At 36.5% G+C, this 26,610-nt stretch overlaps 2 protein-coding genes across 9 annotated transcripts in view; one reads left to right on the top strand and one right to left on the bottom strand.

The window, feature by feature from the left end:
- Gigyf2 (GRB10 interacting GYF protein 2) overlaps nucleotides 1-26,610 on the bottom strand; it is a 137,306-nt gene that overhangs the window by 55,165 nt on the left and 55,531 nt on the right. For 5 of the 8 annotated variants that reach the window (XM_085697113.2, XM_087905132.1, XM_085697125.2 and 2 more), the window contains 2 exons: nucleotides 26,346-26,386; nucleotides 1,356-1,535 (listed from right to left, as the gene is read on the bottom strand). In XM_085697113.2, coding sequence (XP_085553239.2) covers nucleotides 1,356-1,535; nucleotides 26,346-26,386 — 221 coding nt within the window. Of the gene's footprint in view, nucleotides 1-128; nucleotides 241-1,355; nucleotides 1,536-26,345; nucleotides 26,387-26,610 lie in introns of those variants that run through there. The other 3 variants (XM_087905140.1, XM_087905146.1, XM_087905148.1) reach the window with 3 other exon arrangements.
- Nucleotides 10,938-22,236, top strand: Kcnj13 (potassium inwardly rectifying channel subfamily J member 13). Its single transcript, XM_048428942.3, has 3 exons — nucleotides 10,938-11,083; nucleotides 16,403-16,878; nucleotides 18,898-22,236. Exons 2-3 carry the CDS (start codon nucleotides 16,419-16,421, stop codon nucleotides 19,518-19,520), a joined length of 1,083 nt encoding a protein of 360 aa, XP_048284899.1. The 5' UTR covers nucleotides 10,938-11,083; nucleotides 16,403-16,418; the 3' UTR covers nucleotides 19,521-22,236.

Here is a 26,610-nt window from a genome sequence, read left to right as displayed (position 1 = left end):
CAAATTCTAAGCTGCTGGACAAGGACAACAGTAGAAGACGACCACTAAGTGTTGACCTAACTCCCTTTAATAGTCTCAACATCACACACTTGGGCTCAGAGGCACTGTACATCTTTCAAAACATTCACCTTGTTTGTTTTTGACCAGCTGGAATTTCTCTTCTCCTTCAGCCCAGATTCTGTCCATTCTTCACTGAATGCTTATTGGGAACATAAGTCTACAACCCCTCTCCTTACAGGCAAGATCAGCACAAAATGCTGCAATGCCTTGAACAGAACTATGACACGTGGTTGCCTAGGATACAAACTGATGAGAACTGCCCGGATCCTATGATATAAACAATGCCCACTCATGACAGAAAATCTGCCCCAAGAGGCAGCTGTAAAGAACTGATATAACCATCAGACTTTTATCAAAAGGTTAATTTTATTATGTTTTTATCTACATACCACTCGGTAACAAACTAAATGCCTGCTACAGTGTGTCAGCTAGGTTAAAGGTTTGGCTAACAACTTGACTTTAAAATGAGAAAAATACTAACAGTGTTATAGTACCCACTACTTAGGTAACCTTCTCTGGCATACAGCTGGTATTATTATGCTTCACAGGGCTGACACACATTCTGTTTATGTGACCAACTACAGTACATCTGAGCATCATGAGGATTGAAGCAAAGGAGCTTCACAAAGCACCAGTGTCTTCAATTATTGGCATAGCTAATGCCCAAGAATGGCTTGGAACATTAAGAGTCCAAAAAAACAACTTTGCAATTTACTGATCATTACTATTCTTGTTCTCTTTTCTAAGGTCAGGAGTACAAATGAATAAACTTGTGATTATTCCTGACCTAAGTTTAAAGTTTATTCTTCAAATAAAGTCTCCTCCTCCCCCAATCACATTTTCAAGGGAGAGAAAAGGGGAAGAATAATCCTTTCTTGTTTAGAAAAAGTACCCATGAAGAGAATACACATTCCAAACATACAGTTATACATTTGTAAGTATTTTTTTTAATATTCCCTATTAAGTTTTTAAGAATGCTACAGACAGATTAAAGATTAAGAGGTAGACAAATTGAATGAAATCCTTCCCCATGCTTGCAAATGCAGGCAGGTGCTTCCTATTAAACCACACTATTTGCCCCAGGAAAATAGAAAAGTGATTTCAATCAACTGAGTAGATGTGCTGGTGAATTATTTTGTTGAAATATTTTTGTAGTAGAAAAGACTGAGCTGTGACAGTATAAATGATTTCTTTTTTAAAAAGAAACAAACTATTTTTCTTTTCCATTAAATCCCAAACATTTTTAGCAAGCTCTCATTTCAGTTCCTTTGTGCTTTATACAACACAACTCTTACCAGGGCTGTGAGGGCGCCACCTCTCTCCATCCCTTCTTGACCCAGCTAACCGCCAACCTCCATCTTCCTCTTCTCCATTTTGTTCCTCTCTAAAGATTCGCCAGTTTTCACTTTCTGACCGTATAAATTCATGCTTTCTCCCCATAGATGTTGGTCCACTTTCCTCAAAATTTGGTCTCCCTATAAAGATAAGAAAATATGGTAAGTTAATACAGGCTTTTACCAGTAAAGATTTTGAAAAACAAGTAATATTTCAAACTTTCTCCGTATCTGTTCCTTTCAATGTTCAAAAATGTTAATAAACTAACTGCATATATACATAAATATTACACTTCTCTTAAAGCTGAATGTTCCAAGATTCAGCAATTAAAAATAATAAACAAAATAGTATGTGCAATTTTTAAAAGGCATACAATGAGGAGCTAGAATGATGGCTCACAGTTAAGAGCACTTGATGCTCTTGCAGAGAATCCTGGTTCTGTTCCCAACACCCATACAGTAGTTCAAAACCCTCTTCTGGCCCCTGCTGACACCAGACATGAATGTGGTGAACCTGCATACATGGAATCAAAACACTCATACACATAAAATAAAATAAATCCTTTACCAAAAAGGACATACACTGAAAATTCAACTAATTTTCCTTCTACATAAGAACTCCAGAGATTTAGTCTCCAAAACTAAAAAGAAACCATTAGTTTCCTATAAAATCTTCCAAACACTGTCCATGTGTACATTTAGTCATGTATAATTCCTACAAACACATTCCCTGAGGATAACATACTCTTTTGTAATATTATTATTTTCATCCAATGGTGCATTTTGCCAGTCTTTCCCTATCAGCATACACTTTTTTAAAAGACATTTTTAATTATATTACCTTAACTTATATAACCAACTGGCATGGGTTTAAATCTCCAAGATCAGAAAACGTATACATTTCAACCAGTTTTACTAAAAAAGATTGGAAATTCAAAAGTGAAGGCAGTGTATTGTAAAGACTCATTTACTCAGCAATAGAGGAATATGACAAATTGATTTTTGGACATAATTCAAAGCTATGCTATCTAACAATGTCTCAAGAGTTACTGATTTAAAAAAAATGTAGGCAAGGTAAGCCAAACTGATATGCTGATATGTAATGTCCTACAAAATCTCACACTAGTTGAAAATGAAGAACACTGAAACCCTCAATCTGCAAGTTACAGGTTCTCTTGGTGACAAATCCTTTCAATTAATCCAAAATGAAAGTTTTAAAGAAGAGGGAATTCAATGAGGAAATCCTTGTTTCTAGTTATATTACATTTTATATATACTAAGATTTACCATTCTGTTTGTTCACACAGTTTTTCATTGTTAGCAGGTATTATTTCAACTAAATAATAAAAATTATTCCAACTAATAATAAAATCAGGGTAGCTAGACAGCTCAGTGGGTAACAGTACTTGCTATCAAACTTAACAACCTGAGTTTAACCTCTGGCAACCAAATGGTAGAAGGTGACTTCCAAAGTTGTCATCTGACCTTCACACACATGCACCCCACTACACACACAGGAAAGGAAGGGAGGGAGGGAGGGAGGGAGGGGGAAGGGGAGGGGAGAAGGGAAGAGAGAGAGAGAGAGAGAGAGAGGAGAGAGAGAGAGAGAGAGAGAGAGAGAGAGAGAGAGAGAGAGAGAAACTGACTTAAAATGTAATTAAAAAAACTCTTAGAAGGGAGAAAAGACATCGTCTGCTAGGAAAAACACTATTTGTTTTCTGCTGTGGTCCACAGCTTCCATGAGCCCCCCAATAATCCCTAGCTTTGGTATCCATATAGTAATTTTCCCTTAAGGGTGAGCTGAACTTACTGCCAAAAAATAGAATATACCTAAAATAATGTCACTTTCTGAATCTAAAGTTGTTTTAGTTGTTGTTGTTGGTGGTGGTGGTGGTGGTGGTTGCTTTTTGGAGACAGGGTCTCACTGTGTAACCCTCGCTGGTCTGGAAGTCTACTATATAGACCAAGCTGGACTGCCTCTACCTTTTTGAGTACTGGGATTAAAGTTGAGTATCACCATGCCCAGCTCTGATTCTAAAATTTAAAAGGCCTCTCTCTTCAAGCATCTCAGAATCGTTCTCTGAAAAAAGTCAGCTACCCCATGGTAACTGTAGTGAAGCTCATACTACAAAGCCTTGAGGCTCTTCACTTATAGAAACGTAAGATTTAAAGTGGTTCCAATCCCAAAAGAACCTTAAAATGACTAAAGAATAGGCAGACAAATTATACTGCTTTCTCTCTCTCTCTCTTTTTTTTTAAATTTTGTATGCAATATTCTGTCTGCGTGTATGCCTGCAGGGCAGAAGAGGGCACCAGACCCCATTACAGATGGTTGTGAGCCACCATGTTGTTGCTGGGAATTGAACTCAGGACCTTTGGAAGAGCAGGCAGTGCTCTTAACCTCTGAGCCTTCTCTCCAGCCCCTACTGCTTTCTCAAGAGTCACTAGAGCCCAAGACACCTAGCCAATAAATGAAGCAGAGAAATAAACATGCATGGCATGGTAGCCTAAGTCAGTCTATAATCCCAGCAATCAGGAGATAGACAGTGCATCACAAGTTCATATAGGAGTCTGAAACCAGCTGGGCCAAATAAGACCTTAATTCAAAAGTGATTCAGCTAAGTTCTAGGATCATCAATATTACACAAAGACCAAAATAATCGCTTAACTGATTTTTTCATTTCCAATTCTTCTTATAGGAAGTTAATTTTTCCCATTTTATGACTGAGAACATTGAGGCTCAATAAATAACCAAAAAAAAAAAAAAAGTACAGACACACGCATTCCTTGAACTAAAGGACCTCCCAGGCTCTCCTGCTTAGATTGAGGGGTTAATATACTTTATAAAATACTATTTTTGCTATATGGCTTCATGAAAAATGTAGCTATCCTCACAGAAGAGAAATTTAGAAGAAACCTTTAATGTATTTGAATATAAAAACAAAGAGAAATGGTCACAAATGCTAGTGAGCTGTGAAAACAGAAAGTGCTAATTACAGAAGGCTAAACTAATCTAGCCACTCATTTTCATCATCTGCTTTTCCACATGGAACCTTGGGAGTAGTGAGCACATTAAAGAAAGCAATATAGTACTAATGGCAAAATGCAGAACTCACCAAACACGGATTATCACTTTTCCTAAAAGAATAAACTATTAGAGGCTTTATTAAATAAAAATTAAAATCACCGAAGTATTAATGATGTTACAGTCTTAAACTGGAAGGCTAAAACAAGACTGCCAAAAAGTTCAAGGCAACCTGAGCTATACTATAGTGAGAGGAGAGTGAAAGTGAGAGGGCATGAGCACACAGGAGTGAGCATGGAGACAGCACGTGAGAGAGAGAGCAAGAGCAAGTGAACTGGGAACGTAACTAGGCCACAATTTAATGCATACATACAAACAAACATACATAGAAACAAGATGAGTGTTCTCCCCTCCCTTCACTATGTTGTAGACAGGCTTTCAATAGTTGGGTTCACATAACCCTTCTGCTTTTGCTTTTCAAGTGACTGGGTATAGATCATCACCAGAGAGCCGAGCCTAGGTAACACTCTCACTGGAATCTACAGTCCTGCTGCCTTATAGTCCCATTTTCCACTTCTGAAAGCAAATATTTCTCTATGATTATTCATCGCCTAGTAAGGCCAGTAAGTCAGTTACATCCTGACATTTTCATTTGAGAGGAGTGGGTCTGATATGGAGCAGCCTGAATTTACCTGAACTCTAGTAAATCAGTTAACAGAATTCAAACTTGAGTTACTAAATATCTATTACTATGAAACAATTTCTAAGAACTGTCATATACTTTTTCACTAATATACATATATACTAAATATTACATATGAATATCAACAATAGAAAGGTTTCAATTATGAATTACTGGTAAAGCAAGGAAACCTATATGACAACAGTCCTTATAATCCCACATCTAACCTTTAGGACGCATAGTCATTTTCCATAGAAAAGGGTAAAAAAGACTCAGGGACTTGTAAATAGACTTCACTCTCTCCTACTCTCCTCTTCAAAAACCTTTAAAGCTCAACGTTCTTGGGTGGACACATAAAAATGTGCAATTCACTGAGTTTTTAATCAAACAATTGTACAAAATTAACATCTTAGCTGTTTGTTTTAAAAAAAATTCTCAAAAATCTCCACATAGTCCCCCATCAGTCTTTTCAAAGCTATACAATATCCTTATTTCTTAATTTTGCCCTTTAAAACTTTAAAAAAAAAAAAACTTTATTTGGGGGAGGCTAAACTGACCGGGATGAGTGATGGATGGATGGATGGATGGATGGATGGATGGATGGATGGATGGATGGATGGATGGATGATTGATTTTAAGGAGCTTTATTTGGCATGTTGGGTGCATACACACCAAAATCCACATGTGGAAGACAGAGAACTTGGTGAGGCTAGTTCTCTTCTATCTTTACATGGATTCCAGAGATTAAATTTTAAAGTCATCAGGCTTGTACAGCAAATATCATACTCACTGAGCTATATCACCATATATAAATATACATATAACTTCTTTATATAAATGGAATATTAATATACCCCTGAAAAATAGCTTGTTCTTTTACACTGATATACAAGATTTCACTGTATGAACAGTTTCAATGCATTGCTCTTGAATTGTTGATATTTAGGTTGTTTCTTGCTTTTTGTTATTATAAACTGTACATTTATGAGCATTCTTATACACAAATTTTAGTGAGCAAAGAGATATGTTTCTTTGGGTACACATCATATTCAGCTTTTGTGATTACTATCATATATTTTCCCAAAGAAATGGTATTACTTTGCTATTTGACTGTTTTACTCAAACATAGAGTAAAAGTTAACAGGATGTCTCTTCCATACACAGACACAATTACACAAGTAGGATCACAAAGACAGACTTGAACATAGCGCCTGCTCTCTAGGCCACAGACCAGGGATACACATGGAAATAAAGGACCTGATACATTATAGTTGATACAATGTCCTGATATAGTTCACCTGATCGTCTTAATAACCACAGGAGATTAAGTTAAACCTCACCATCTCTATTGTTCCTGTGCGGAAAGGGATACCTGTGGGTGGTTTCCCAAGATCACATAGCTGAGTCATGAATCAGAAATAGAACCTAGGCCTGCAACCTCCTAACCTATCTCTACTACATTACTCTCAGTGGGTTACTCACAACTACGCCCATTGGAAGCGGCCGGAAATTCTAGTAAAATTGAGGTAGGAAAAGGAAGATCTAGGATTTAAGACTGTCAAGCTCCAAAAGGACGACAGTTGGTAAAACTTAGGAGATGTCAACATCCATAGGCAGAAACTACCTTTATTTCAATATTTCCACCAAAATAATTTCAAAATATTTATTTCTGAAAAAAATTGGTTAACTTCTCCAATAGAAAAGTTTTGTTCTAGAAATTAAAGAAATGTGGCTTCAAACAATATAAAAAAATATATTTCCAATTGTCCCTAACAGCTAAAAATGACATCGAATGAAGAACTACCCTAATAGTTTGGAATTCTTTCTAATTAGTAGGTATCTGTTGTATAAGTTTTAGTCAACAAGAAGAAATGACAAAAAGATTCACTTGTATAATCTAGTTTAAAAGTAATATAGATTTGTATACTCTTTTTGTTTTGATTAATTTTCAGGACAAAGATCTGCCTGCTTCTGCCTTCCAAGTGCTAGGATAAATGGCATGTGCCATCACGCCTGGTACATTTGTGTATTCTTGATGAAACTTAAATGACAAACATCAAAGTTATTCACAGACAGTTTAAAAGATGCTATCTTATGCTCTTTTTGTGTCTAATAATTGCAGTGTTCTATGGTGGCTAGAGCTACAATGAGGGCCACCCACATGGGCCCTTCCCAGCACTCAAACTCAAACTCTTCTCTCTGCAATATATCAGAACTGTGACAAAGTTGAGTAAAGAACTCTGGTAACTTTTTAAAATTCAATTTATAAACAAGATGATTTAAAAGTGAATCTAACTCTAATATAATACTCTGCAAATGCATGTCTGTAAACTGTACAGTTCCTGGCTAGAGACCGATTAGAAAGACACAGATCAGAATTTTCTTTTTAAAAATATCTCAGGGAATAGGAATATGCCCCCACCCCTACAGCCCTCATGCTTGCTGTCTGCTGGTACACACCTAAAAACTGCCTGGAATATCTGATGAAGGCAGTCACTGGAAAGAGAGACTAGATAAAGCAGCTATTGCCAAGCTACAATTGAAGATGAGCTTGGGGCTGAGAGTCCCTACACTGGAAGTATGCTGTGACCAAGGATACTTTGTTTTTCAGGAAAAACAGTCTAAGACTTTCAGAACCTTAATGCTGTCTAAGATCTTCAAAAGGTAAATATAAGAAAGAGAAAGAAAGAAAACTCAATTTTTTTCTGCTCAATATAGTAAATAGAACTGCTGTATCAAAAAATAATATTACCTATAGAATTTTATGCTCTTATCATAGTCATTTAAGGCATATAAAAGCTGTTAAATACATATGTAGTATATTATGTACAAGTAGTATTCCCCCAATGACAATACATACTTGTTTCTCCCTTAACGTATCAAGGCAGAATACGAGTCGTCTACAAATTAAATGAAAACTGAGTGCTGACTTCTGCCTGGTCTTCTGGGTGGACTTCCTAAGGAGAAGGAGTGGTAAAAGGGCACCTGTGTGCATGTTTGACTCACAGCCAAAAATGGTGTTTATGGAAAACTTCAGATGGAGCACAGAGGCATTCAGCCAACAAAATCTACAGCTGTGAAACTTGGAGCTTCCAAGTACCCAAACTCCAAAAGCAAAAGCGGAATTATGGGACAGACTTTTGAAGCTTGTTTATGTGCAAATTTTTGTAGCAATGAACTTTGTATTTCTCTATTAAGTAGTGAAAGGGAAGCCCATGCAAGTAGAGACACTTACTTCCCCTTGTTCTCAATAGTTACTTATAATTTCAGAGAGGTGAAAATAGGAGTTTAAAGTCTACTCTAGAAGTCTCTAAACTTTTGCAGCCTAATCTCTGCTCAGCTGGTGAGCACAGTCCTGAAAGCTCAGCGCCTTCTGGCTGGACAACTAGGGGAGCTGCAGTATGTAAGAATGTCTCTGAAAAACTACCTCAAACAATGGGCATGTGTCCCCATCCCCAGAACTCTCACGCTCACAGTGTGTTGACAGCACACCTAGAAACTGACTGTCAACTTTCACCATGCAAAACTGGAGTCTAGGTATCTTTAACATAGTTATATAAGTTAAGAATACATGCAATCAGTCAGACAGATCAGATACGAGAGTGGGCAAAATACTGCACTCCAACAAATCCTTTGTCATTTTAAAGAAAACTGTAGTGTATCTGTAGACTATTTACTAAGCTACTTCAGCTAAAATAGGTATTAGTACCTTTAGGGACAGAGATTTGGATCTAATAAACACTAATTTACTTGTTTGTGATACTAGACATAATCATTACAATTCTTAACAAAAAAAAAATCAATGGAACAGTAACATTTATGTTCATACAAAGAAGAGATCCTTTAGATTCTACTCCAATTACCTTACTGTGACATACCTACTATGTCTTTTAAGGTGAAGGTGGCATATCTCATGTGCCATTACCAATGTCACCTAAGCCAAGCTGATAGTACCATCTTCCAATGATTTAGATACTTGAGTGACTGTCATGAAAATACTGAGTTCCCCAGAGTCAAAGTCTCACTCTAAAGTCAGCCATCAGTGGTCACTGTCCACGGCAGGCTCTCAAGTTGGAAGTATCCCAGAAACAGAAAATTACTTCATATAAGTCAATGTGTGGGTGCACGTTCGTGTGTGTATGTGTGGGTGTCAGTGTGTAGCTGAGGCTGGCTTCAAACTCGCAGCAATCCTACTGTCTCGGTTGACCAATGGCTGACATTACAGATATGAGCCACCACACCTAGTAAAGACATTGATTTCATCTTTGTATCAATACAGACTAAACTAGAATGTATTTTTGAAAAGTCTTGTCAGGCACAGTGGTACATGTCTATAATCTCAGGCTGAGGCAAGGAAATTGTAAGTTGAAGCACAGTAGACTATAGAGCCAAAAAATTTTTTTATTTAAGGTGGGAGAGGTTTCCTAAATTGAATGACACTCTTTTCTGTCTTACCTACTTTTCAAGATAGTGGCAAATATGCTAATGCCCTGCTTTGGGGGGGGGGGATGACCCACTACTTGCTCTAGTGTTTCTATTGCTTCAGTTAGGTCTTTTCCTCAATCAGCTAGCTGGAAAATGACCCAATGTGTTCCTACTAACAAATGCAGGGAATAAATCTTACATGTGAATCTCACCTTGATTACTTTCCTTGGTTCTGGTGGTCAAAGTTACTAGGGCTATGCCTAAACTTGTATCGAAATGTCTGGCATTAATAAAACTAAGAAGGAATTAATGTATTTTTTAAATTGTGGAGGGCAGGAGAGAAATCCACAAAGTCGGATTTCCCTTCCTAAGTAGCATTAGATTGGTCTGCATTCATAACTTTCCCAGCAGGCCTTTCCAAGCTTTTACTTCAAACAAGCAGTGTCTTTGTTTCCCAGATCCTCTTATGTGTAACATTTTATCAAAGTTTTAAAATTGGCAGCTAACAGAGGAGGAGAAAATACTGCTCACTAGGTATTACACAAGGCCATACTTTCAGCTCACATGGAGGCTGCTACAACCTGGATTGCTGACATTTTCCAGGTAAAACGCAATTTCAGTACTGAGTTACAGTTCCTGTACCATGAATACTGTTTTATTCTACTTCATCACACATACAGAGAGAGACAGAGAGACAGAGAGAGAGGGGGGGGGGGAGAAAAAAAAACCCGCTAAGGTTCACTAAAGCAAGCCTTAAGAAAACCCCTTCCTCCTTTCACCAGGGTGCTGTAAAGAAAAGGACAAGGCATCAAACAATCATATTCCTAGTCAAGCTTTTACTATACAACTTGAAAACCAAACAAAAAACAAAGTCTGTTCCCTTGCCATTAGGAAGGAGGACGTGTGCACTGTTTAGGTAATTAAATGATCTATACCTACTCGTTTGGAAACTAATTGGAGCCATGCTGATGAGGTGAGATCTGATAAGAAAGTTAAAAAAAAAAATCAACTCATCAATTATGCCTAAACATCCTTACCCAACTAAATCTCCCCTCAAGAAATGGTGGAAAAAAGATTACTGAAAGAGATACCTCACACTTTAACAGGCAATATAAGGAGAGAGGGCTGAAAGAAAATCTTGCAGGGAATTTTATCCCTTTGAACTTTCAAATAAACTCTTAAATAAGATTATGCAAACTTACTAAAAACCGGTCCTGATTAGAGGAAAAAAATGCACCCCTTCTCCACTTCAGTTCTGGAGGCTTTCTCCAGAGTTGTTAAGGTTTGTGTTGGGTAAAGAAAGACCTCCTAACAAACCAGCATTCTTTTCCACATGATCAAAGCTAATTGGCCCCCCTGCAGACTAAGTGACCAATCACATCAGCTTCAGCTGAAACCAGCCCTCACGACATTATAAACACAGGAATGTAAGCTGCAAAGCCAGTCTAAGAAGAGAGCCTACAAACTACACTGTAGGTTAAAACCACCTGATCAAATAAACAAGACTACTAACTTCACTGAGACCTACCTTGGTAGGCTGACCCCACAAAAGAACTGGTGAGTACATGAAGTAACCTTCATTTTTATTCTTTCTTTTAGGGAATAGGCAAGGATACTGACAGTAAATAGGGACAAAGTAAGACTGCTAACAATAGAGTTTTACAGCAGAGACATTACCTAGGCAGTCATAGCTAAGGTTTGTTCTTTTTTCTTCAATTTTAGAACTGGCAAAGAGCCATACTGTTAAAACGTTAGTGAAAGTTTAGCTCTCATACATACTAATGCCTTGCTATAATACATAAATAAGTAGGAAAGAATACCAGATAAAACTCAGTGGCTTTAAAAGAAAATAATGTGTTTTTTTAAAGAGATTTAGAAAAACTCAATATAAGCATATGGAAATAAATGCCAGAAGAATAAACATGTTTTTAATTGTCTTAATCCAAAAAAGATCTGTGTCCTAATTTAAAATTTCTTTTGAAGCAGGGAATTATAATTGAAATAGATTCTGTATATAAGAAATTAAAATATGAACTATTCTCTGAGCTTACATAATGGGGTTAAAATTCACATTGTTTGCTCTAATTATAGAGGCCAGGAAAGGTGCTTATGAGACTTTCAATACAGCCTTTAAAGTGTTTGCATAAGGCATGAGCAAACACTGTACTCATTTAACATTTCTAAGTGCAGTCTCTATCTTAACTGTCTAACAGGAATTACAGCACTCCTCTAGAAGCACAGCAACAGAAAAAGCTAAGTTTAAGGGCTACCAATTAATAGACAGAGTAACTGTGTTATTTCAATAATGAACCTATCAAACTACCATTTCTAAAAATAAGTATTTTCCCCATCAAACAATTTATAAATGCATAAGTATTTTACAGCACCCACACAGATACACGCATGAACTTTCAACTTGTCTATTCTACTTCCTGTTGTGATCAGTTCATGAAAATCACATAAAAATCAAAATCAAGACAAATGCACTTAAAATGCACTCATAGTCAAGTACAGCAACATATACCTGTAATCCTAGGACTTCGGAGACAGAAGCAGTAGCCATCAGTTCAAAGACATCTGGCTACACTTGCTGAGGCTAGAGCAGCCTGGGCTCTATGAAACCAGTCACAAAAAGAGAAGGGTGGAGGAGGGAGGGAAGGAGGAAGGAAGAAGGGAAGGAGACAGGGAGATATTTATGCCCCATGTGCCTGTGAGAATGTAAAAATCATTTGGAAATATGTCAACAAGTCAGACATTTACATTAGAAGAAGGGGGAAAAAAACCTATAAATATCAACCAACAGCAATGAAAATTTTAAACCATATAAGTACACAGAAAATCAGAAGGAATCGTAAGGAAACACATATCAGTTGAGAAACGAGACATAAACTTAAAAACTAGCAGGTAGACTTTAAGGGAACATGTTATTTAATCTTTTTTAACCACATTCTTTGCTTTAATTTAAGATATCTGACCAAGGGGACATGGTAGCTTACCCAAAATGACAGAGCTCTGCATAAACAGAGCCAGTACCTTCAGGCCATCCTCCCTACGTGTATCCCTATTCTTTGCACTACACGGCAGTGACTTGACTATATGAATGCATCAAGGTAATCCACTGAGGATCAAAATTTTACTTCTCTCAACTACTTCCCAACATGATCCAAACAAAAGTCAACAATGTTTCATGGGGGAAAACAAAACTAAAAATGCTTCACTGTTTTGATACTGGCCTTTTGACTTCCCTGCCCATGACTTTTTCCATGTTATTTGGTTGCTGGAGGGAGAAAAATGAAATTGTAGAGAGCCTAGATAATGTTGCTACAAAACCTGAAATAACTAAAAGCAATCATATAAAGACCCAAGTGAAAATAATGTTGAAGCATAATGTGTGCGTAGAAAGGCTCTCCTTCCAGTTACAGGGCTCTATAGCAGTCAGACTTAAGCAAAGGTGAACTTGATCTGCTCTGCTTCTGTAAAGTAGGGAGCCCTTAGTGTACTTCATTAGAACAATGGCTCCAAAGGCTCAATTACCAGTGTCCAGACCCACAAGAGGCATTTCCACAGACACAAGAAAGAACAACTAAGTCTGACAGCTCCACTATTGTAGCCTTCCTCGTGTCAAAACCATTTCTTTTATAAAAAAATATGTTAACAGTATAATTTTTATCTTCTTATCTGCTAAAGTATGTTCAAGACAATGTTGCATAAGATGCCCCTCTTCAGATTGTTTTATTTTACTGTATTTTACAATAATTCTGATTGGGCTTATTTTTAAGTCTTAAAATAGAAGTCTTCCTTAACTAAAGATCTATTTCTTATACATAATAAGGATTCCTGGAGTACCACTATCTAGTGGCTCCTGTTTTTCTGTTTGTTTGTTTTCTTTTTGCCTTTTTTTTTTTATTCACTATGTAGCCTTGGCTGGCCTATGCAGATGAGACTGGAGATTCTCTTGCTTCTACCTCCAGAATGCTGAGAGCAAAGGCATGTGCTGCCACTCCTAGCCCCTATGTTGATTCTTGAACACAGTATTGCTCACAAAGGCTAACCAGAGTCAAATGTCTTAGCTTTTAGCAATAATTCTGGATTTTGGTGTGCTTGAGAATATCACTCAATAACTGCTAAATGTATGATTTTGGAAATTTTATTGTGCCTCACTTTCATTACATAATGGGAATGGTATCAGTAGTTATTACTATAAAACTTAAGAAGCATTATCAGTGACAATAAAGCAACTAATACTGAATTTACCTTACACTACGCATTGCCTTTTAGCCTCCCATGAAATTGGAATGGTACCTAGCACAGAATAAACAATATATATCAGCTACCATTATAAATCATTACCACCATTAAGAATCATGTATAGAGCAAACATGGTTTAAACTAGTTACTTCAGTAACAGAAGCAAGAAGAACACCTGCTAAATGTGTTAGCAACAATCAAAGATCAGCTTTAGAATATAATATAGCATGAATGCTGAATATACAGCTTCTTATGGAAAAAATTAAATGTAAATTAACTGTTGTTAACCAGACTAGGCAAATAATCCAAAGCTCTCATGTAATGTGTATAATTTCTTGCCTTGCTATATACTTTTGTGACTTCTATAAAGAAACAGAGAGGGGTAGACAGTATGAAGCACCAAGCACAGTGTCTATAAAAGTTTTGTTGTTTCTAAAAGGTAAGAAGACAGGTCTTCTAAAATATTTTAAGAATCTAGCAAAATAAGGAGCATTAAATATGGGCTGAGGTATGGCTCACTTGTCAGCACTTGCCAAACAACAAAAAAATACACTCAATGATATGACAACTTGATAGGGCAATAAGTGATACAACATGAACAGTTTTGTTTTTTAAACTCTATCACATGAAACTGAAATGAGCGCTTCTTTAAATGGATTAACTATCCAGTGTTCAATTAGTTGTAGCTTAAATCTGAGAAAAATATGGAAGAAAAATAGCCAAGGTTTTACCAATAAAGATTACAATAGCCTCAGGACAAAAGACAAAGTCACACATGCCAAGCTGTCCAACGTCCAAACCCAATAACGGAAAAAGTCTCTAAAACCCCAGAGTCCCTAGACAGACCAATCCAGCAAATCCCAAGTAACCTTACTCCACCTTCTTAGGAATCAAAAGGAAGAAAGCACCAAGGCATGATAGCAAATGTTGTAATTCTAGAAATGAGAAAACTAAAGCAGGAGAATCCAGAGTTTGCCAACTTATGCTACCTAAGGAAACAAAAATGGGGGGAAGGGGAACAAACTGGGGATGCAGCACTCTCAAGGTATCTACTTCAGAAGAAGCACCTTTAGCGAGAGAGAGGCCATCTTTCTTGATTTGTTCCTGAGAGTCACTTAAAAGAAGTCTTGATATAGATATATATATATTTACTTTGTCCAAGGTTGGTCATACATTAGATATCTATTAACAACACAGGGGAAAGCCTATCCCATCATGAAAACTGTTCACAAAAATGGTCATCTGAATTTTTATCATTTATTTTTGCTTGTTAAACGTTTAAAATTTTTTCTTCCGGTTTACTTATTCTCAAAGCTACCATTATTAAGGCTGAAAGGAGGGCTCAGTAGGAAAGAGGTTACCTAGCATGCACAAGGCCCCAGAGTCCATTCCTAGTACCAGGGGTAAAGGGTGTTATCTGGATACATCAAGTTGGAATGACTTTTACTGAGGTGTAGGAGTTATACTGGGGTTGAACCAAAGGCCTTATATATGTTAGATGGGTGTTTTACCAATGAGTTCCAGGCAGGAATTTCATATTTTGTAATGATTTAGTATGAACCAAGAATGTGTGTGCCCCACAGCTATCCATCCATCAACCAGGACAGAAAGGCTATATCAATATATCCATAAAAGCAAAATAAAACTTACTCACAAAGTTTTGAACAGGCTAATTCTAAGGAATACATTAAAATTGTGTATCTAGGGCCAGTGAAACAGTGTAGTGGGTAAAGCGAGTGTCATTAAGACTATGAACTGAGCTTGAACCCACAAGGTAGAAGGAGAGAACTGATTGTCAGATTGTCTCCTGCCCTTCAAAAGAACACCATGAAACATATTACCCCATAACAAATATAAACCACACAACACAGACGGATGGATGGATGGATGGATGGATGGATGGATGGATGGATGGATGGATGGATGGGTGGATGGGTGGATGGGTGGATGGGTGGATGGGTGGATGGGTGGATGGGTGGGTGGGTGGATGGATGGATGGATGGATGGATGGATGGATGAAAGAACCTGTGAATCCCTAAAAGATTAACATAAATAAATCTTGACCTGGTACTAAATCTGACATCAAATCATATGCAGAGTGCTGGGGACCTAGATCAATATAGAGTCCTTGTCTAGCAAGCCCAAGGTCCTGAGTTCTGGATTACCAGCAACTGCAAGAAAACAAAGTATTTGTAGACAGTCTAAACCTAACTTTCAATGATATTGTACTTATTTAAAGAATAGAATACTTATAAATTTAAATTTAATCTGTTTGACTATTATTCATAATTATCAGCAAATTTTTAAAAAAATTATTTAGAAATAATATTTAGTTAATAAATACTTAATGTCTCCCTTTGTACAAAGATGAATGTAGATATTAAAAAAGCATAAATCATGCCTCATCTTCTGGAATTCAAATATATATTTAGAAAACAAAGCATCAAATGATATTTTTAGTCACTCAAGGAAAATGGAAGAAATATCCTAAAATAATACATAACCAGTTAATAAATAAATGGTTTGGCCAGTAATTACCCTCTTACATAAACACTATAAGAAAGCTTCAGAACTCATGAACATGAACTCTAAGTCAATTAAGGACTAACTACTTTACTCTTGTTTCAGAGAAGTGCAGTCTGAGATGGATAGCAGTAATTGTAAAGTTAATGCTCCTCTTCTAAGTCAAAGATACCGGAGGATGGTCACAAAAGATGGTCACAGCACACTTCAAATGGATGGTGCTCAAAGAGGTCTTGCTTATCTTCGGGATGCATGGGGAATCCTAATGGACATGCGCTGGCGCTGGATGATGCTGGTATTTTCTGCTTCTTTTGTTGTCCACTGGCTTGTCTTTGCAGTACTCTGGTACGTTCTAGCTGAGATGAATGGTGATCTGGAAATAGATCACGATGACCCACCTGAAAACCACACTATCTGTGTGAAGTACATCACCAGTTTCACAGCTGCATTCTCCTTCTCCCTGGAGACGCAACTTACAATTGGTTACGGTACCATGTTCCCCAGTGGTGACTGTCCAAGTGCAATCGCCTTACTCGCCATACAAATGCTCCTAGGCCTCATGCTAGAGGCTTTTATCACAGGTAATTATTTTTGTTTTTAAAGAAAAAAAAATACTACATGCCTTTTATAAAGTATATAGTTAGTTATAGGCAGGTCTGCTATAAACAATTTATTTGTATTATTATAAGTAGGTAATGAGAGAGAAAGAAAAGAATCTATGGGCAAACAACAGAAATATATAAAGAATACTAGAACTATGTAAGAAAAAAAGGACCATGTCATTAACTTGCAGAAATATACTATGCAAAACTAATAACAAAAAGCCTACAAGAAATTCGCACAGAAGCTACTTTGCTTGCTAAGTATGTGAGTAAGTATATTAAACACAAATTTTAACAGTCATGCTACCTGACAAAAGAAGCTGATTTCTTAATCTTCTTTCTCATGGTAGAACGTTCTCCTCTGAGATCACCTACTCAATAGGTACTCAACACAAGCCGGCAGCAACACATTCAGCACCATGTTTTAAAGTTACATATATACACAAAATGCAATGGGAATATGACCATAAATATTTACCTATATGTCTGGTAACACACAAGACTTTTCCCTCTAACCATGCTGGGTTTTTTTTTGTAACATACACAAAAAAGCACACTAATAGACTAGTAGATAAGCACAGAACATCATGAAAAATGACCCACTGTGCTACCAACTGGCTCTACATGTTTGTAACAAATCTTTTAACTTCTTTAAGTATATTCACATTGGCTCCTTTCTTAGATAAATTTAAGATAACCTATGTGTTTAGATGGGAAATGTTTTAAATTTTTGCACTTAACCCCTAACTAAATCTGCCATTTCCTTCAATTATGAAGTTGTACATAAATATGTATGATATGCATTTTAAGTTATAGAGAGACAAATAGATGGATAGATGATGGATAGATTGTTAGATGGGTGGATGGATACTCACACACTACCAGTAACTGTAGTATAAACAGAATCAGGTATTTCAAGTTAACTACAATACTTCGGAATTACAGTATAACCCACTGCTAGATGTTGTTAATGTACTGATACAGTATATGCAATACTGTAACTTTCTACAAATGTTAACTGAATTTCAATATATTTGACTTCCTCTGTTTGCATTTAACAATTAAGCGCTTACAACATAATTATGGGGTCTGTAGAAATAGCTCAGTGGTTAAAAGCATCTGTTGCTCTTTTTACGAAGGACGTAAGCTCAGTTCCCAGAAAACATACGCAGCTTACAACAATGCCTTCTTCTGGCCTCCTCGGGCACCAAGGAACACATATAGTGAACAAATACCAAACATGCAAGCAAAACACTCATTATGCATAAAATAAATTATATACATATATAAACTATATACAGATATATGTATATACATGTACACATATATATAATTATCATAATTATAAGGATTGAATATGTCTCACCAGCCAGGTAACAGGCTCTGAGGCACAGGAACGATTAAGGAAACCCTAATCTATAGCTGTGAGTGGTACACAATAAGTATGCACTTAAAAGATATATTGAATCACTTGATGGTCAGCTTCCCAAAAACAGCCTAGTAGGAACTTCAAAGTTAAACATTCTTTAATACATCACCCTTCCTCCAGCCCTCTTCTTTTCTAATCACTTAGCTCTGAATCTGTTCTTTACTCAAAGTTGTACAATTGTTACCACACTGAATTTATTTTCTATTACTTTTTTCTAAGTAAGAACACGAATATAGAAAATGATCAGTTCTTGCTCTTTGTAATTTACAAGATAAAGTTCTACATTTCTTCCTAACAAATCAAATTTTTCTTACAGCTGTTTTGAAATCATGGGCTCTTTGTTGGTTCTTAACAGAAATGTTACATATACTCTCAAAAATTCAGCTAAGTAAGATTATCTAAACTAACAATGGTATAAATTCCTTACTCAGCAGACTGAGTGGAATGAGTGAGAAATATGTAACTACTTGGCATACTCTTCCCATTCAGAAAAGGTATTGAGATTTAAAATTTTCCGTTCTTTAAAACAACAAAACAAAACAAAAATATCTCAATGTTTTTTAATTTAGGTGCCTTTGTGGCGAAGATTGCACGGCCAAAAAACAGAGCTTTCTCAATTCGCTTCACTGACTTAGCAGTAGTAGCTCACAAAGATGGCAAACCTAATCTTATCTTCCAAGTGGCCAACACTCGGCCCAGCCCTTTGACCAGTGTTCGGGTCTCAGCTGTACTATACCAGGAAAGAGAAAATGGTGAACTCTACCAGACCAGTGTGGACTTCCACCTTGATGGCATCAGTTCTGAGGAATGTCCATTCTTCATCTTCCCACTGACCTACTACCATACCATCACACCAGCAAGTCCTCTAGGTACCCTGCTCCAGCATGAGAACCCTCAACACTTTGAATTAGTTGTGTTCCTATCAGCAATGCAAGAAGGCACTGGGGAAATCTGCCAAAGAAGGACATCCTACCTACCCTCTGAGATCATGTTACATCACCATTTTGCAGCTCTGATAACTCGAGGTTCCAAAGGTGAGTATCAAGTCAAGATGGAGAATTTTGACAAGACTGTTCCTGAACATCCAACTCCTGTGGTCTCTAAGAGTCCACACAGGACTGACCTAGATATTCATATCAATGGACAAAGCATTGACAATTTTCAAATCTCTGAAACAGGGCTGACAGAATAAGACTCACCTATTCCATTCCACTTCTTAATGTATTAAATATATCCAGCCAATTATGCAGCTATTTTCCTTCACTGTATCTCATGTTTCCTTTTCCTCAATGCTGATTACATCATGTCTATGCTCACAAAAAAAAAATGGCTAAGCTAACTATAGATATTACTTAAAACAAAAACAGTCTATGCTACCAAGTTTCTATCAGTGGTAATCTGCTCAAACCAAGGCAACTCAATCTGATAGGTACCCATGTGAACAAAGCTGCAAAGATGTAGCATGGTATCAATAAGGAAGATAAAATGGACAGTGAAAGCTAACACAGCTGAACTCTAAGAAAATCAGCTCTCATTTTCATTTATAAACTGAAGCAACAGTCTAATTTCAAGCCTAGCTCCCTGGGTGGAAAGCTGATTTCACAATATTTAGTGAACAGCCTTTTACGACTTTTATTTTTTCAAGACAGCAAACATCATTCCTTTGATTCTTTAAACTACAAAACTAGGATACTATCGCCCAAATTTTAACAGTTAGAAACAAAAATACAAAAGAAAAGTAACAATATAAATTTATAGATAACCCCAAAAGCATTTGATTACCCAAACACATGTATATATATTCATGTATTTTTGGTAGAATATTCAAAACAAGTAAGAAAAGCTCTGACCCAGACAGAACCTGCAGGGTGGTATTTCTGGCAAGAGATGCAAAACTGTGTGTTTCTACTACTTTAAACTCTTACTTGCATCTGAAAGCATTATCTTCGTATGCATGACCCATTCAATGACATAAAAAAGTCGTACAACCTTCCTAAACACAAATATGAATTTAAGATTTTATATATACAAAACTTTAATTAAGATATAATGAAACTAGGAAAAAAAATCTCCAATAGACAAAGCAGAAAATTAGGTAACAAAGTATTTTCAAACCCAAATTCCTGTTTCCAACATCAAATAGTTTTTTCTATAAACACAAAATGAGTGTTTATTCACCAGTAGGAGGCTGGACTAGATGATCTCTATTGTTTCTTCCCAAGTCTAATATTCCATGAAAATTATGCTGTCTCTGCCTGGTTTTATTTTATATATACTAAGATGAACCCTTTTTTAAAATATCATGCTTAAGATACTTCTTTAAACAATCTTCGTTTCAACTGAAACCATGAGTTGTCCTCCAGCAAAATAAAAAAAAAAAAAAAACATACTATCAGGTTTCAAAGAGATCTGTAACTGCATGCCTCCTCTTCCATTTCCCTTATTTGGGATTAAGTGGGAAAAGTACAAGATTAAATTTCACTGTGGTGGATGACCCAGACAGGATCATCTCGAAATACATACTAAGTAACAGTAATGTTACAGAGAACAGCAAGTCACATTTTTCTACTCTTTAACAAAAGGAAAAGAAAATAAAGAACAACTTTGGAGTGTGCTAAGACTGATAATAGCAGAGGACTCTTAAGAACACAGAACCTATTTATTTTGAAGCTTTGCTGTTTAAAAATCGCAGGCATATACTCATCCATGGGAGGCAGATCAACTTAAGATTGCTGATGAAGATAGCAGAATTCCTTATCAAGATTAACCTGACCTGTGAAAAGAAAACCTTCTGAGACTCCCTGAATGTTTCGTCCTAAAGAATACTACATCATTTACACAGATTTCATCTTTATCAAACTGCCTGATTAGATAATGAATACATTAAGACATTTGAAACTCAAATATTCCTACAGACACTTCATGTTCCCCAATTAAGTCAGATAAATCTCATTCCATAGTTATTAGTCAGGGAAAATCAACATCTGAAAATTAAAAGTGACTTCCTCATCCCCACCCCCCCAATAAAAGGTTTGGTTGGTAGGGACTGAAAGATAGCTCTGTGATTAAGAATATTAGCTGCTCTTCAGAGGACCCCAAACTGATTCCTAGAACCCATAAGGCAGTTTACAATCATCTCTTTAACTCCAATTTCAGATCTGACACCCTCTTCTGGCCTCCCCAAGCACTAGGTGCACACATACACACAGTACACAGACATTCATGCAAGCAAAACACTCAGATGTATAAAAATAATTTTACAAAAAAAATGTAATTCAAAATTATTGTTCAGAGGGCTGGAGAGATGGCTCAGACGTTAAGAGCACTGGCTGTTCTTCCAGAGGTCCTTAGTTCAATTGCAGAAACTACATGGTGGCTCACAACCATCTGTAATGAGATATGGCGCCCTCTCCTAGCAAGTGTATATATAATAAGTAACTTAATTTTTTAAAAAATCATTGTTCAAGGACTAGAAAGATTCTGGTAGCATTGTCCAAAATTCTTTCATTTATTTCAAAGAATCAGAGTTCCGAGGATTAGGTTTTCTTCAGAGAGAGCATTATCCCCTCATGAATATGAAATATAAGTTGAAGAAAGGAGGAAATCAATGGAAACTCATGTACTCAACAATGAAGACAACTTAACAGCCAAGTAAAGTTACTCTTGGAAACCAATAACAAAGTATGAAGTTCTAAAAAACTGGAGAGAAGTCGTTACCAAAAATCTTCAACTTAGATTTATGCTTAAAAAGTGTAACAACAACCAAAATCACTGTGTTTCCAAGTACTTCATACCAAAATGCATATTGTATCTTGAAATTCAACCTGATAGGTATCCATGTTGGTGGACTTACAAAGAGTACTGTACTATTTCCAGATACTTCACATAAAAATGTATAATGTATCATACTTGACTGAGCCTACTGATGTCATGAGGATCATTTGTCTTTAATGATAATCTTCATTTCACTCTTACAGAAACTACAAGATGATTACAGGAACTAATCTTTCCTGTGCAGCAATAAATTCCTGTTAAATAGGATTTACAAATCTAATGTTACAGGCCTTTGCCCACCTATTTATTCTCCCAGGGGTATTCACAGGGGTAAGTCATGTTTCTTATCCAGATGTTTGTAATTCTGCCCATTTATCTTCACATATAAAGCTAACACATATGCTAGGTCTGTAGCTCAGTGGCAGAGTACTTTCCTAGTCTTCACAAGACCCTGGGTTTGATCCCTGGCATCAAAATAAATAAATAGATGAATTAATTAATTAATTGGAGTGGGTATATAGTATGGCCCTTTTCTAATTTTAAAAGGAACAAGCTGAGGCTGGGGAGATAGTTCAGCGGGTAAGAGTGCCTGCAATATAAACACACAGACCTTAGTTCAAATCCTAGAATCCATGTTTTAAAAAAAAAAAAAAAAGCAAAAGATGTCTTCATTGGCCTGTAACCCCAGAATTAGGGATGGTAGGGGACAGGACAGGCAGATTCTAGGAATTTTCTGGCTAACCAGGCTAACCAAAACAACTTCAGGCTCAATGACAGACTCTGACTCAAGTAAATAAGGTAGAAAACGATAAGGAAATCACATCATCCTTCTCTGGCCTCCACATACATTTCTAGGGGTATAGACACAGACATGCTCAGATGCACAATTCATACATACACAAAAGTAACAATAATTTCTAAATAAAAAGAACAAGTCATTCTGGTATCTTCAGTAATTGAATTATCTTAATTTGATATCATAGAACATGTCACAATTGATCAATATATCAATTTGTCTCAACAAATTAGTACCACTATCCCTGGAGGGTGCTGCAATTATCATTAACAAATTCTAATCTGCATCACTTTCAACAAATGTCAATTACTAACAAAAGTAGAAAGATCAGAATCCTGAACAGCTATTCTGAACTCACCTTACCAAAGCATTCTATTAGATGTGTATGAAGCACTGTATTATAGTCTAACATACATGCAACCAGCATACTACCTTCCTTAACCATATCCTTCTGACATTTCACAACTACATTTTTATGGTTCAACTTTTCTTTTTTGTTGTTGTTGAGCTTTAGAAGGGACGGAACCTTTTAAGATCAGGCTAGCCTTGGACTTAAAAGTGATCTGCTACCCTTTTTCTCCCAGAGAGCTATGATTAAACTCAACACTATGCCTAATTGGGATTCACCACACCACATAGAGTACAAAATACCTTTACTGTTTAAAATAGAGGCAGTTTAGAAAAATTAATTAGATTCATGTAGTAATTACAAATAATGATAACAATGAAACTTTTACTTATCTATTCCTGCAACTGAAATGTAAAAGTTAAAAATCAAGTTATACAGGGGATGAGCATGGTGGTACACACCTTTAACCTTTAATTCCAAAACTTAAGCAGAGGCATACAGATCTAGGTTTGAAACTAGCTCTGTCTACATAGTGCATTCCAGGTCAGCCAGAAAAAAAATAGCAAAACTCTGCCTTTAAAAAATAAATAAATAAAAAATCAAGCTAATCTCACCAAGAAAACTCACTACTTCCCCAAAGTACCCAACAATTTCAGAAACCATTAAATCATTTTAAAAGTGCATCTATTTAACACCTGCCTCCTTGAACCTTACATTAGACTTTCTAAATTCAAGCAGGTCAAGCCCTATTTCTTACTCATATGATCTGTAAGCCAGTGTTTGTAGTAACCCTGCTCCATCTTGCCCACAGTTTTGTCTCCTATCCACACAACCCATTTCCTTGATGTAGCTGCAATCACAAGGCTTCAAGTGGCTTGGCCTCCAACAGCAAGGCACAACCCCTTTCTTTCAAGATGTGATCCCAAAGTGAACACAAAGCTTAGACTATCTAATATTACAAAAGGCAATGAGGTTTGGGGTGTTTGCTGAAAAGATGACTCACTGTTCTTGCAGCAGAACAGTTTCCCAGCACCCACATCAGGGGGCTTAAAATTATCTGCAACTCCAGTTCTCTGTGATTTAACATCCTCTTCTAGCCTCCATAGGCACACACATGAGGGCACATGCATTCACACAAACATACACATAAACAAAAAATTTGAAACTAATAAAAGGCAATGAGCTTTCCATCTTCTGGCTCACTGGTAGTAATTTAGATCTAGTAAATACTGCCCTGATTAACATGAAGTTGAGGTCAGCTCAAATAAAGCTAAGTGTTTTGCCAAGGAGCTACTCCATTCTTTAAATTCTGTAGCTTATTTACGTAAGACTGCATTTTCTGCTGTCAAATTTCCATTTCATTAAATTTGGCCTTTGTTATGAAGTTCAAATTCCTACTCCATAGACTACTTCCCTCTGAACACTGATCTGAAAATCTGACCAGCAAGTATCTTCTAGAGAAAACATTAGCACCTGCACAAGGCCTGTAACATATTTAGGAAGACAATGCTTGTTAAATGAATAAATGATTTCAAATACTCTTCTCACATTTTACTTTGAGAATAAGGAATATGAGAGTTTAGAATAAACATGCCCTTCTGATTTCAAATCCTGTACTATCCTTCATCACCTCTCCACAATCAAGGGTAAAAGTACTGAGTCAGGGCCTAAAGAGACGGTTCAGCAGTTAATACTGCTTGCTGTTCTTCCAAAAGTCCTGAGTTCAGTTCCCCACATCAATATAGAGTGGTTTACAATGACTTGTAACTCAAGGTCCAAGGAATCCAACAACCTCTTCTGGCCTCTGTGGGCACCTGCACACACAATATACACACAAAGAGACATATATAGACATAAAAATGCTTTTAAAGTAATGAATCAGAAAAAGATAGGAACAAATGTCCTACCTAATCTCTCCAGACAGCATCCACAAAAAGGTCTGTCTACAATATGGGTGAAGTGTGACAGTAAGTTACCCAGTCAAACCTAAACTTCATCATGCTACACTCATTTAATGTCATTTCATTAATGAGAACCAAGAATTCCCAATGCCACATTAATGACTAAAACTAAATTTCAAAAATGTTTAGATGAGCTTTACATGGAAACAGTGAAATGAAACTGGTCATCTTAACTTTCTTGTTTACAAACCATTTTCATTCAATTCAGTCTATGAACAGTCTTATAGTTAGCATGCTTATGAAAAAAATTAATCACTATCAAATACAATCATACTCTGTGGAACATTTTTGGTATTAAAAGGAATACAGAAATTGAAACTTTTCAAATCTGTACTGATACTGTGATTTTGCACTTTTTCTCACCACATATTAACGCAGACCATCAATTTACCAGTCAGAAAACCCATCTTAACATTACTAATTAACTAAATCATCATAAACATTAAATTATCTTTCCTTATTAAGTTTGCTCTTGCATAAATACCTTTATTATGTAATTCATCTGGCAGCTGACATCTCACAAGAAAAAAAAAACCATACTGAGTAAATGAAGTTAGGCCAGCAAGATGGCTTGCAGGTAAAGGTGCTGTTGAGTTTGAGCCCCAGAATCCACATGAAGGTAGGACAGAACCAACTCCACAAGCTTGACATGCATGGTGTGATATATGTCCCTCAGCTCCACATATACATATTATACATACCATACACAATAAAAGAAAAATAGTCCAATACTTGATTAAAGTAAGAATACTGTTTTAGCCTTTGCCTTCTCACACAAAAGCCACAGTTCCAACAGCTTTCCTGTTCTAACCCATGAGATATTCTCTATGCTAATAGGGGGTAACCAGATTAGTTCCTGATTTAGCATTTCAGTCCAACCGGGCGTCATTTGTAGAAAACACACAACCCTAAAATATCAAATCAAGGAAATCTTAAAAATTGCATTCACCACTCCTGGTTTCACCCATGGAAGGAAGGCCTTAACGATCTACAAGACCAACAGTGTTACAGCTCCATCTCCTGGATCTGTGCAGGTAACAGTTAATCTGCACTAAGTTTATATCTTTCTGTATGGGCCTTGTGAGGTACTAATAACAAGGGAGTCCAGGATATATTTCAAAACAGTAAGAACCTTACCTACATCTTTTCTTCCTGGTTTTTCAAAGCGCCTGTCACCCCTAAAAGAAACAAAATAAATTTCAAAAAAGGCTTGGAAAGCAACAAAGATTTCCTATCATGATACTCACTTTCCTGTACTCCCTTTAACAGTAGTTCTGCTACCTAATGTTTAGAAAATATAGGAAAGCAAAATGATGAAAACAAACACTCCACAACACCACCTACCAAAAATTAGCTTCTAATGACTAGAATATTATTCATTTTAGTTAGAAACATGGTAAGA

The sequence above is a fragment of the Myodes glareolus genome, chromosome 1, assembly GCF_982192425.1.
Source record: "Myodes glareolus chromosome 1, mMyoGla1.1, whole genome shotgun sequence".
NCBI lineage: Eukaryota > Metazoa > Chordata > Mammalia > Rodentia > Cricetidae > Myodes > Myodes glareolus.
The sequence above is the reverse complement of the archived record's forward strand: the minus strand, read 5'-3'. Positions and strand labels throughout refer to the sequence as shown.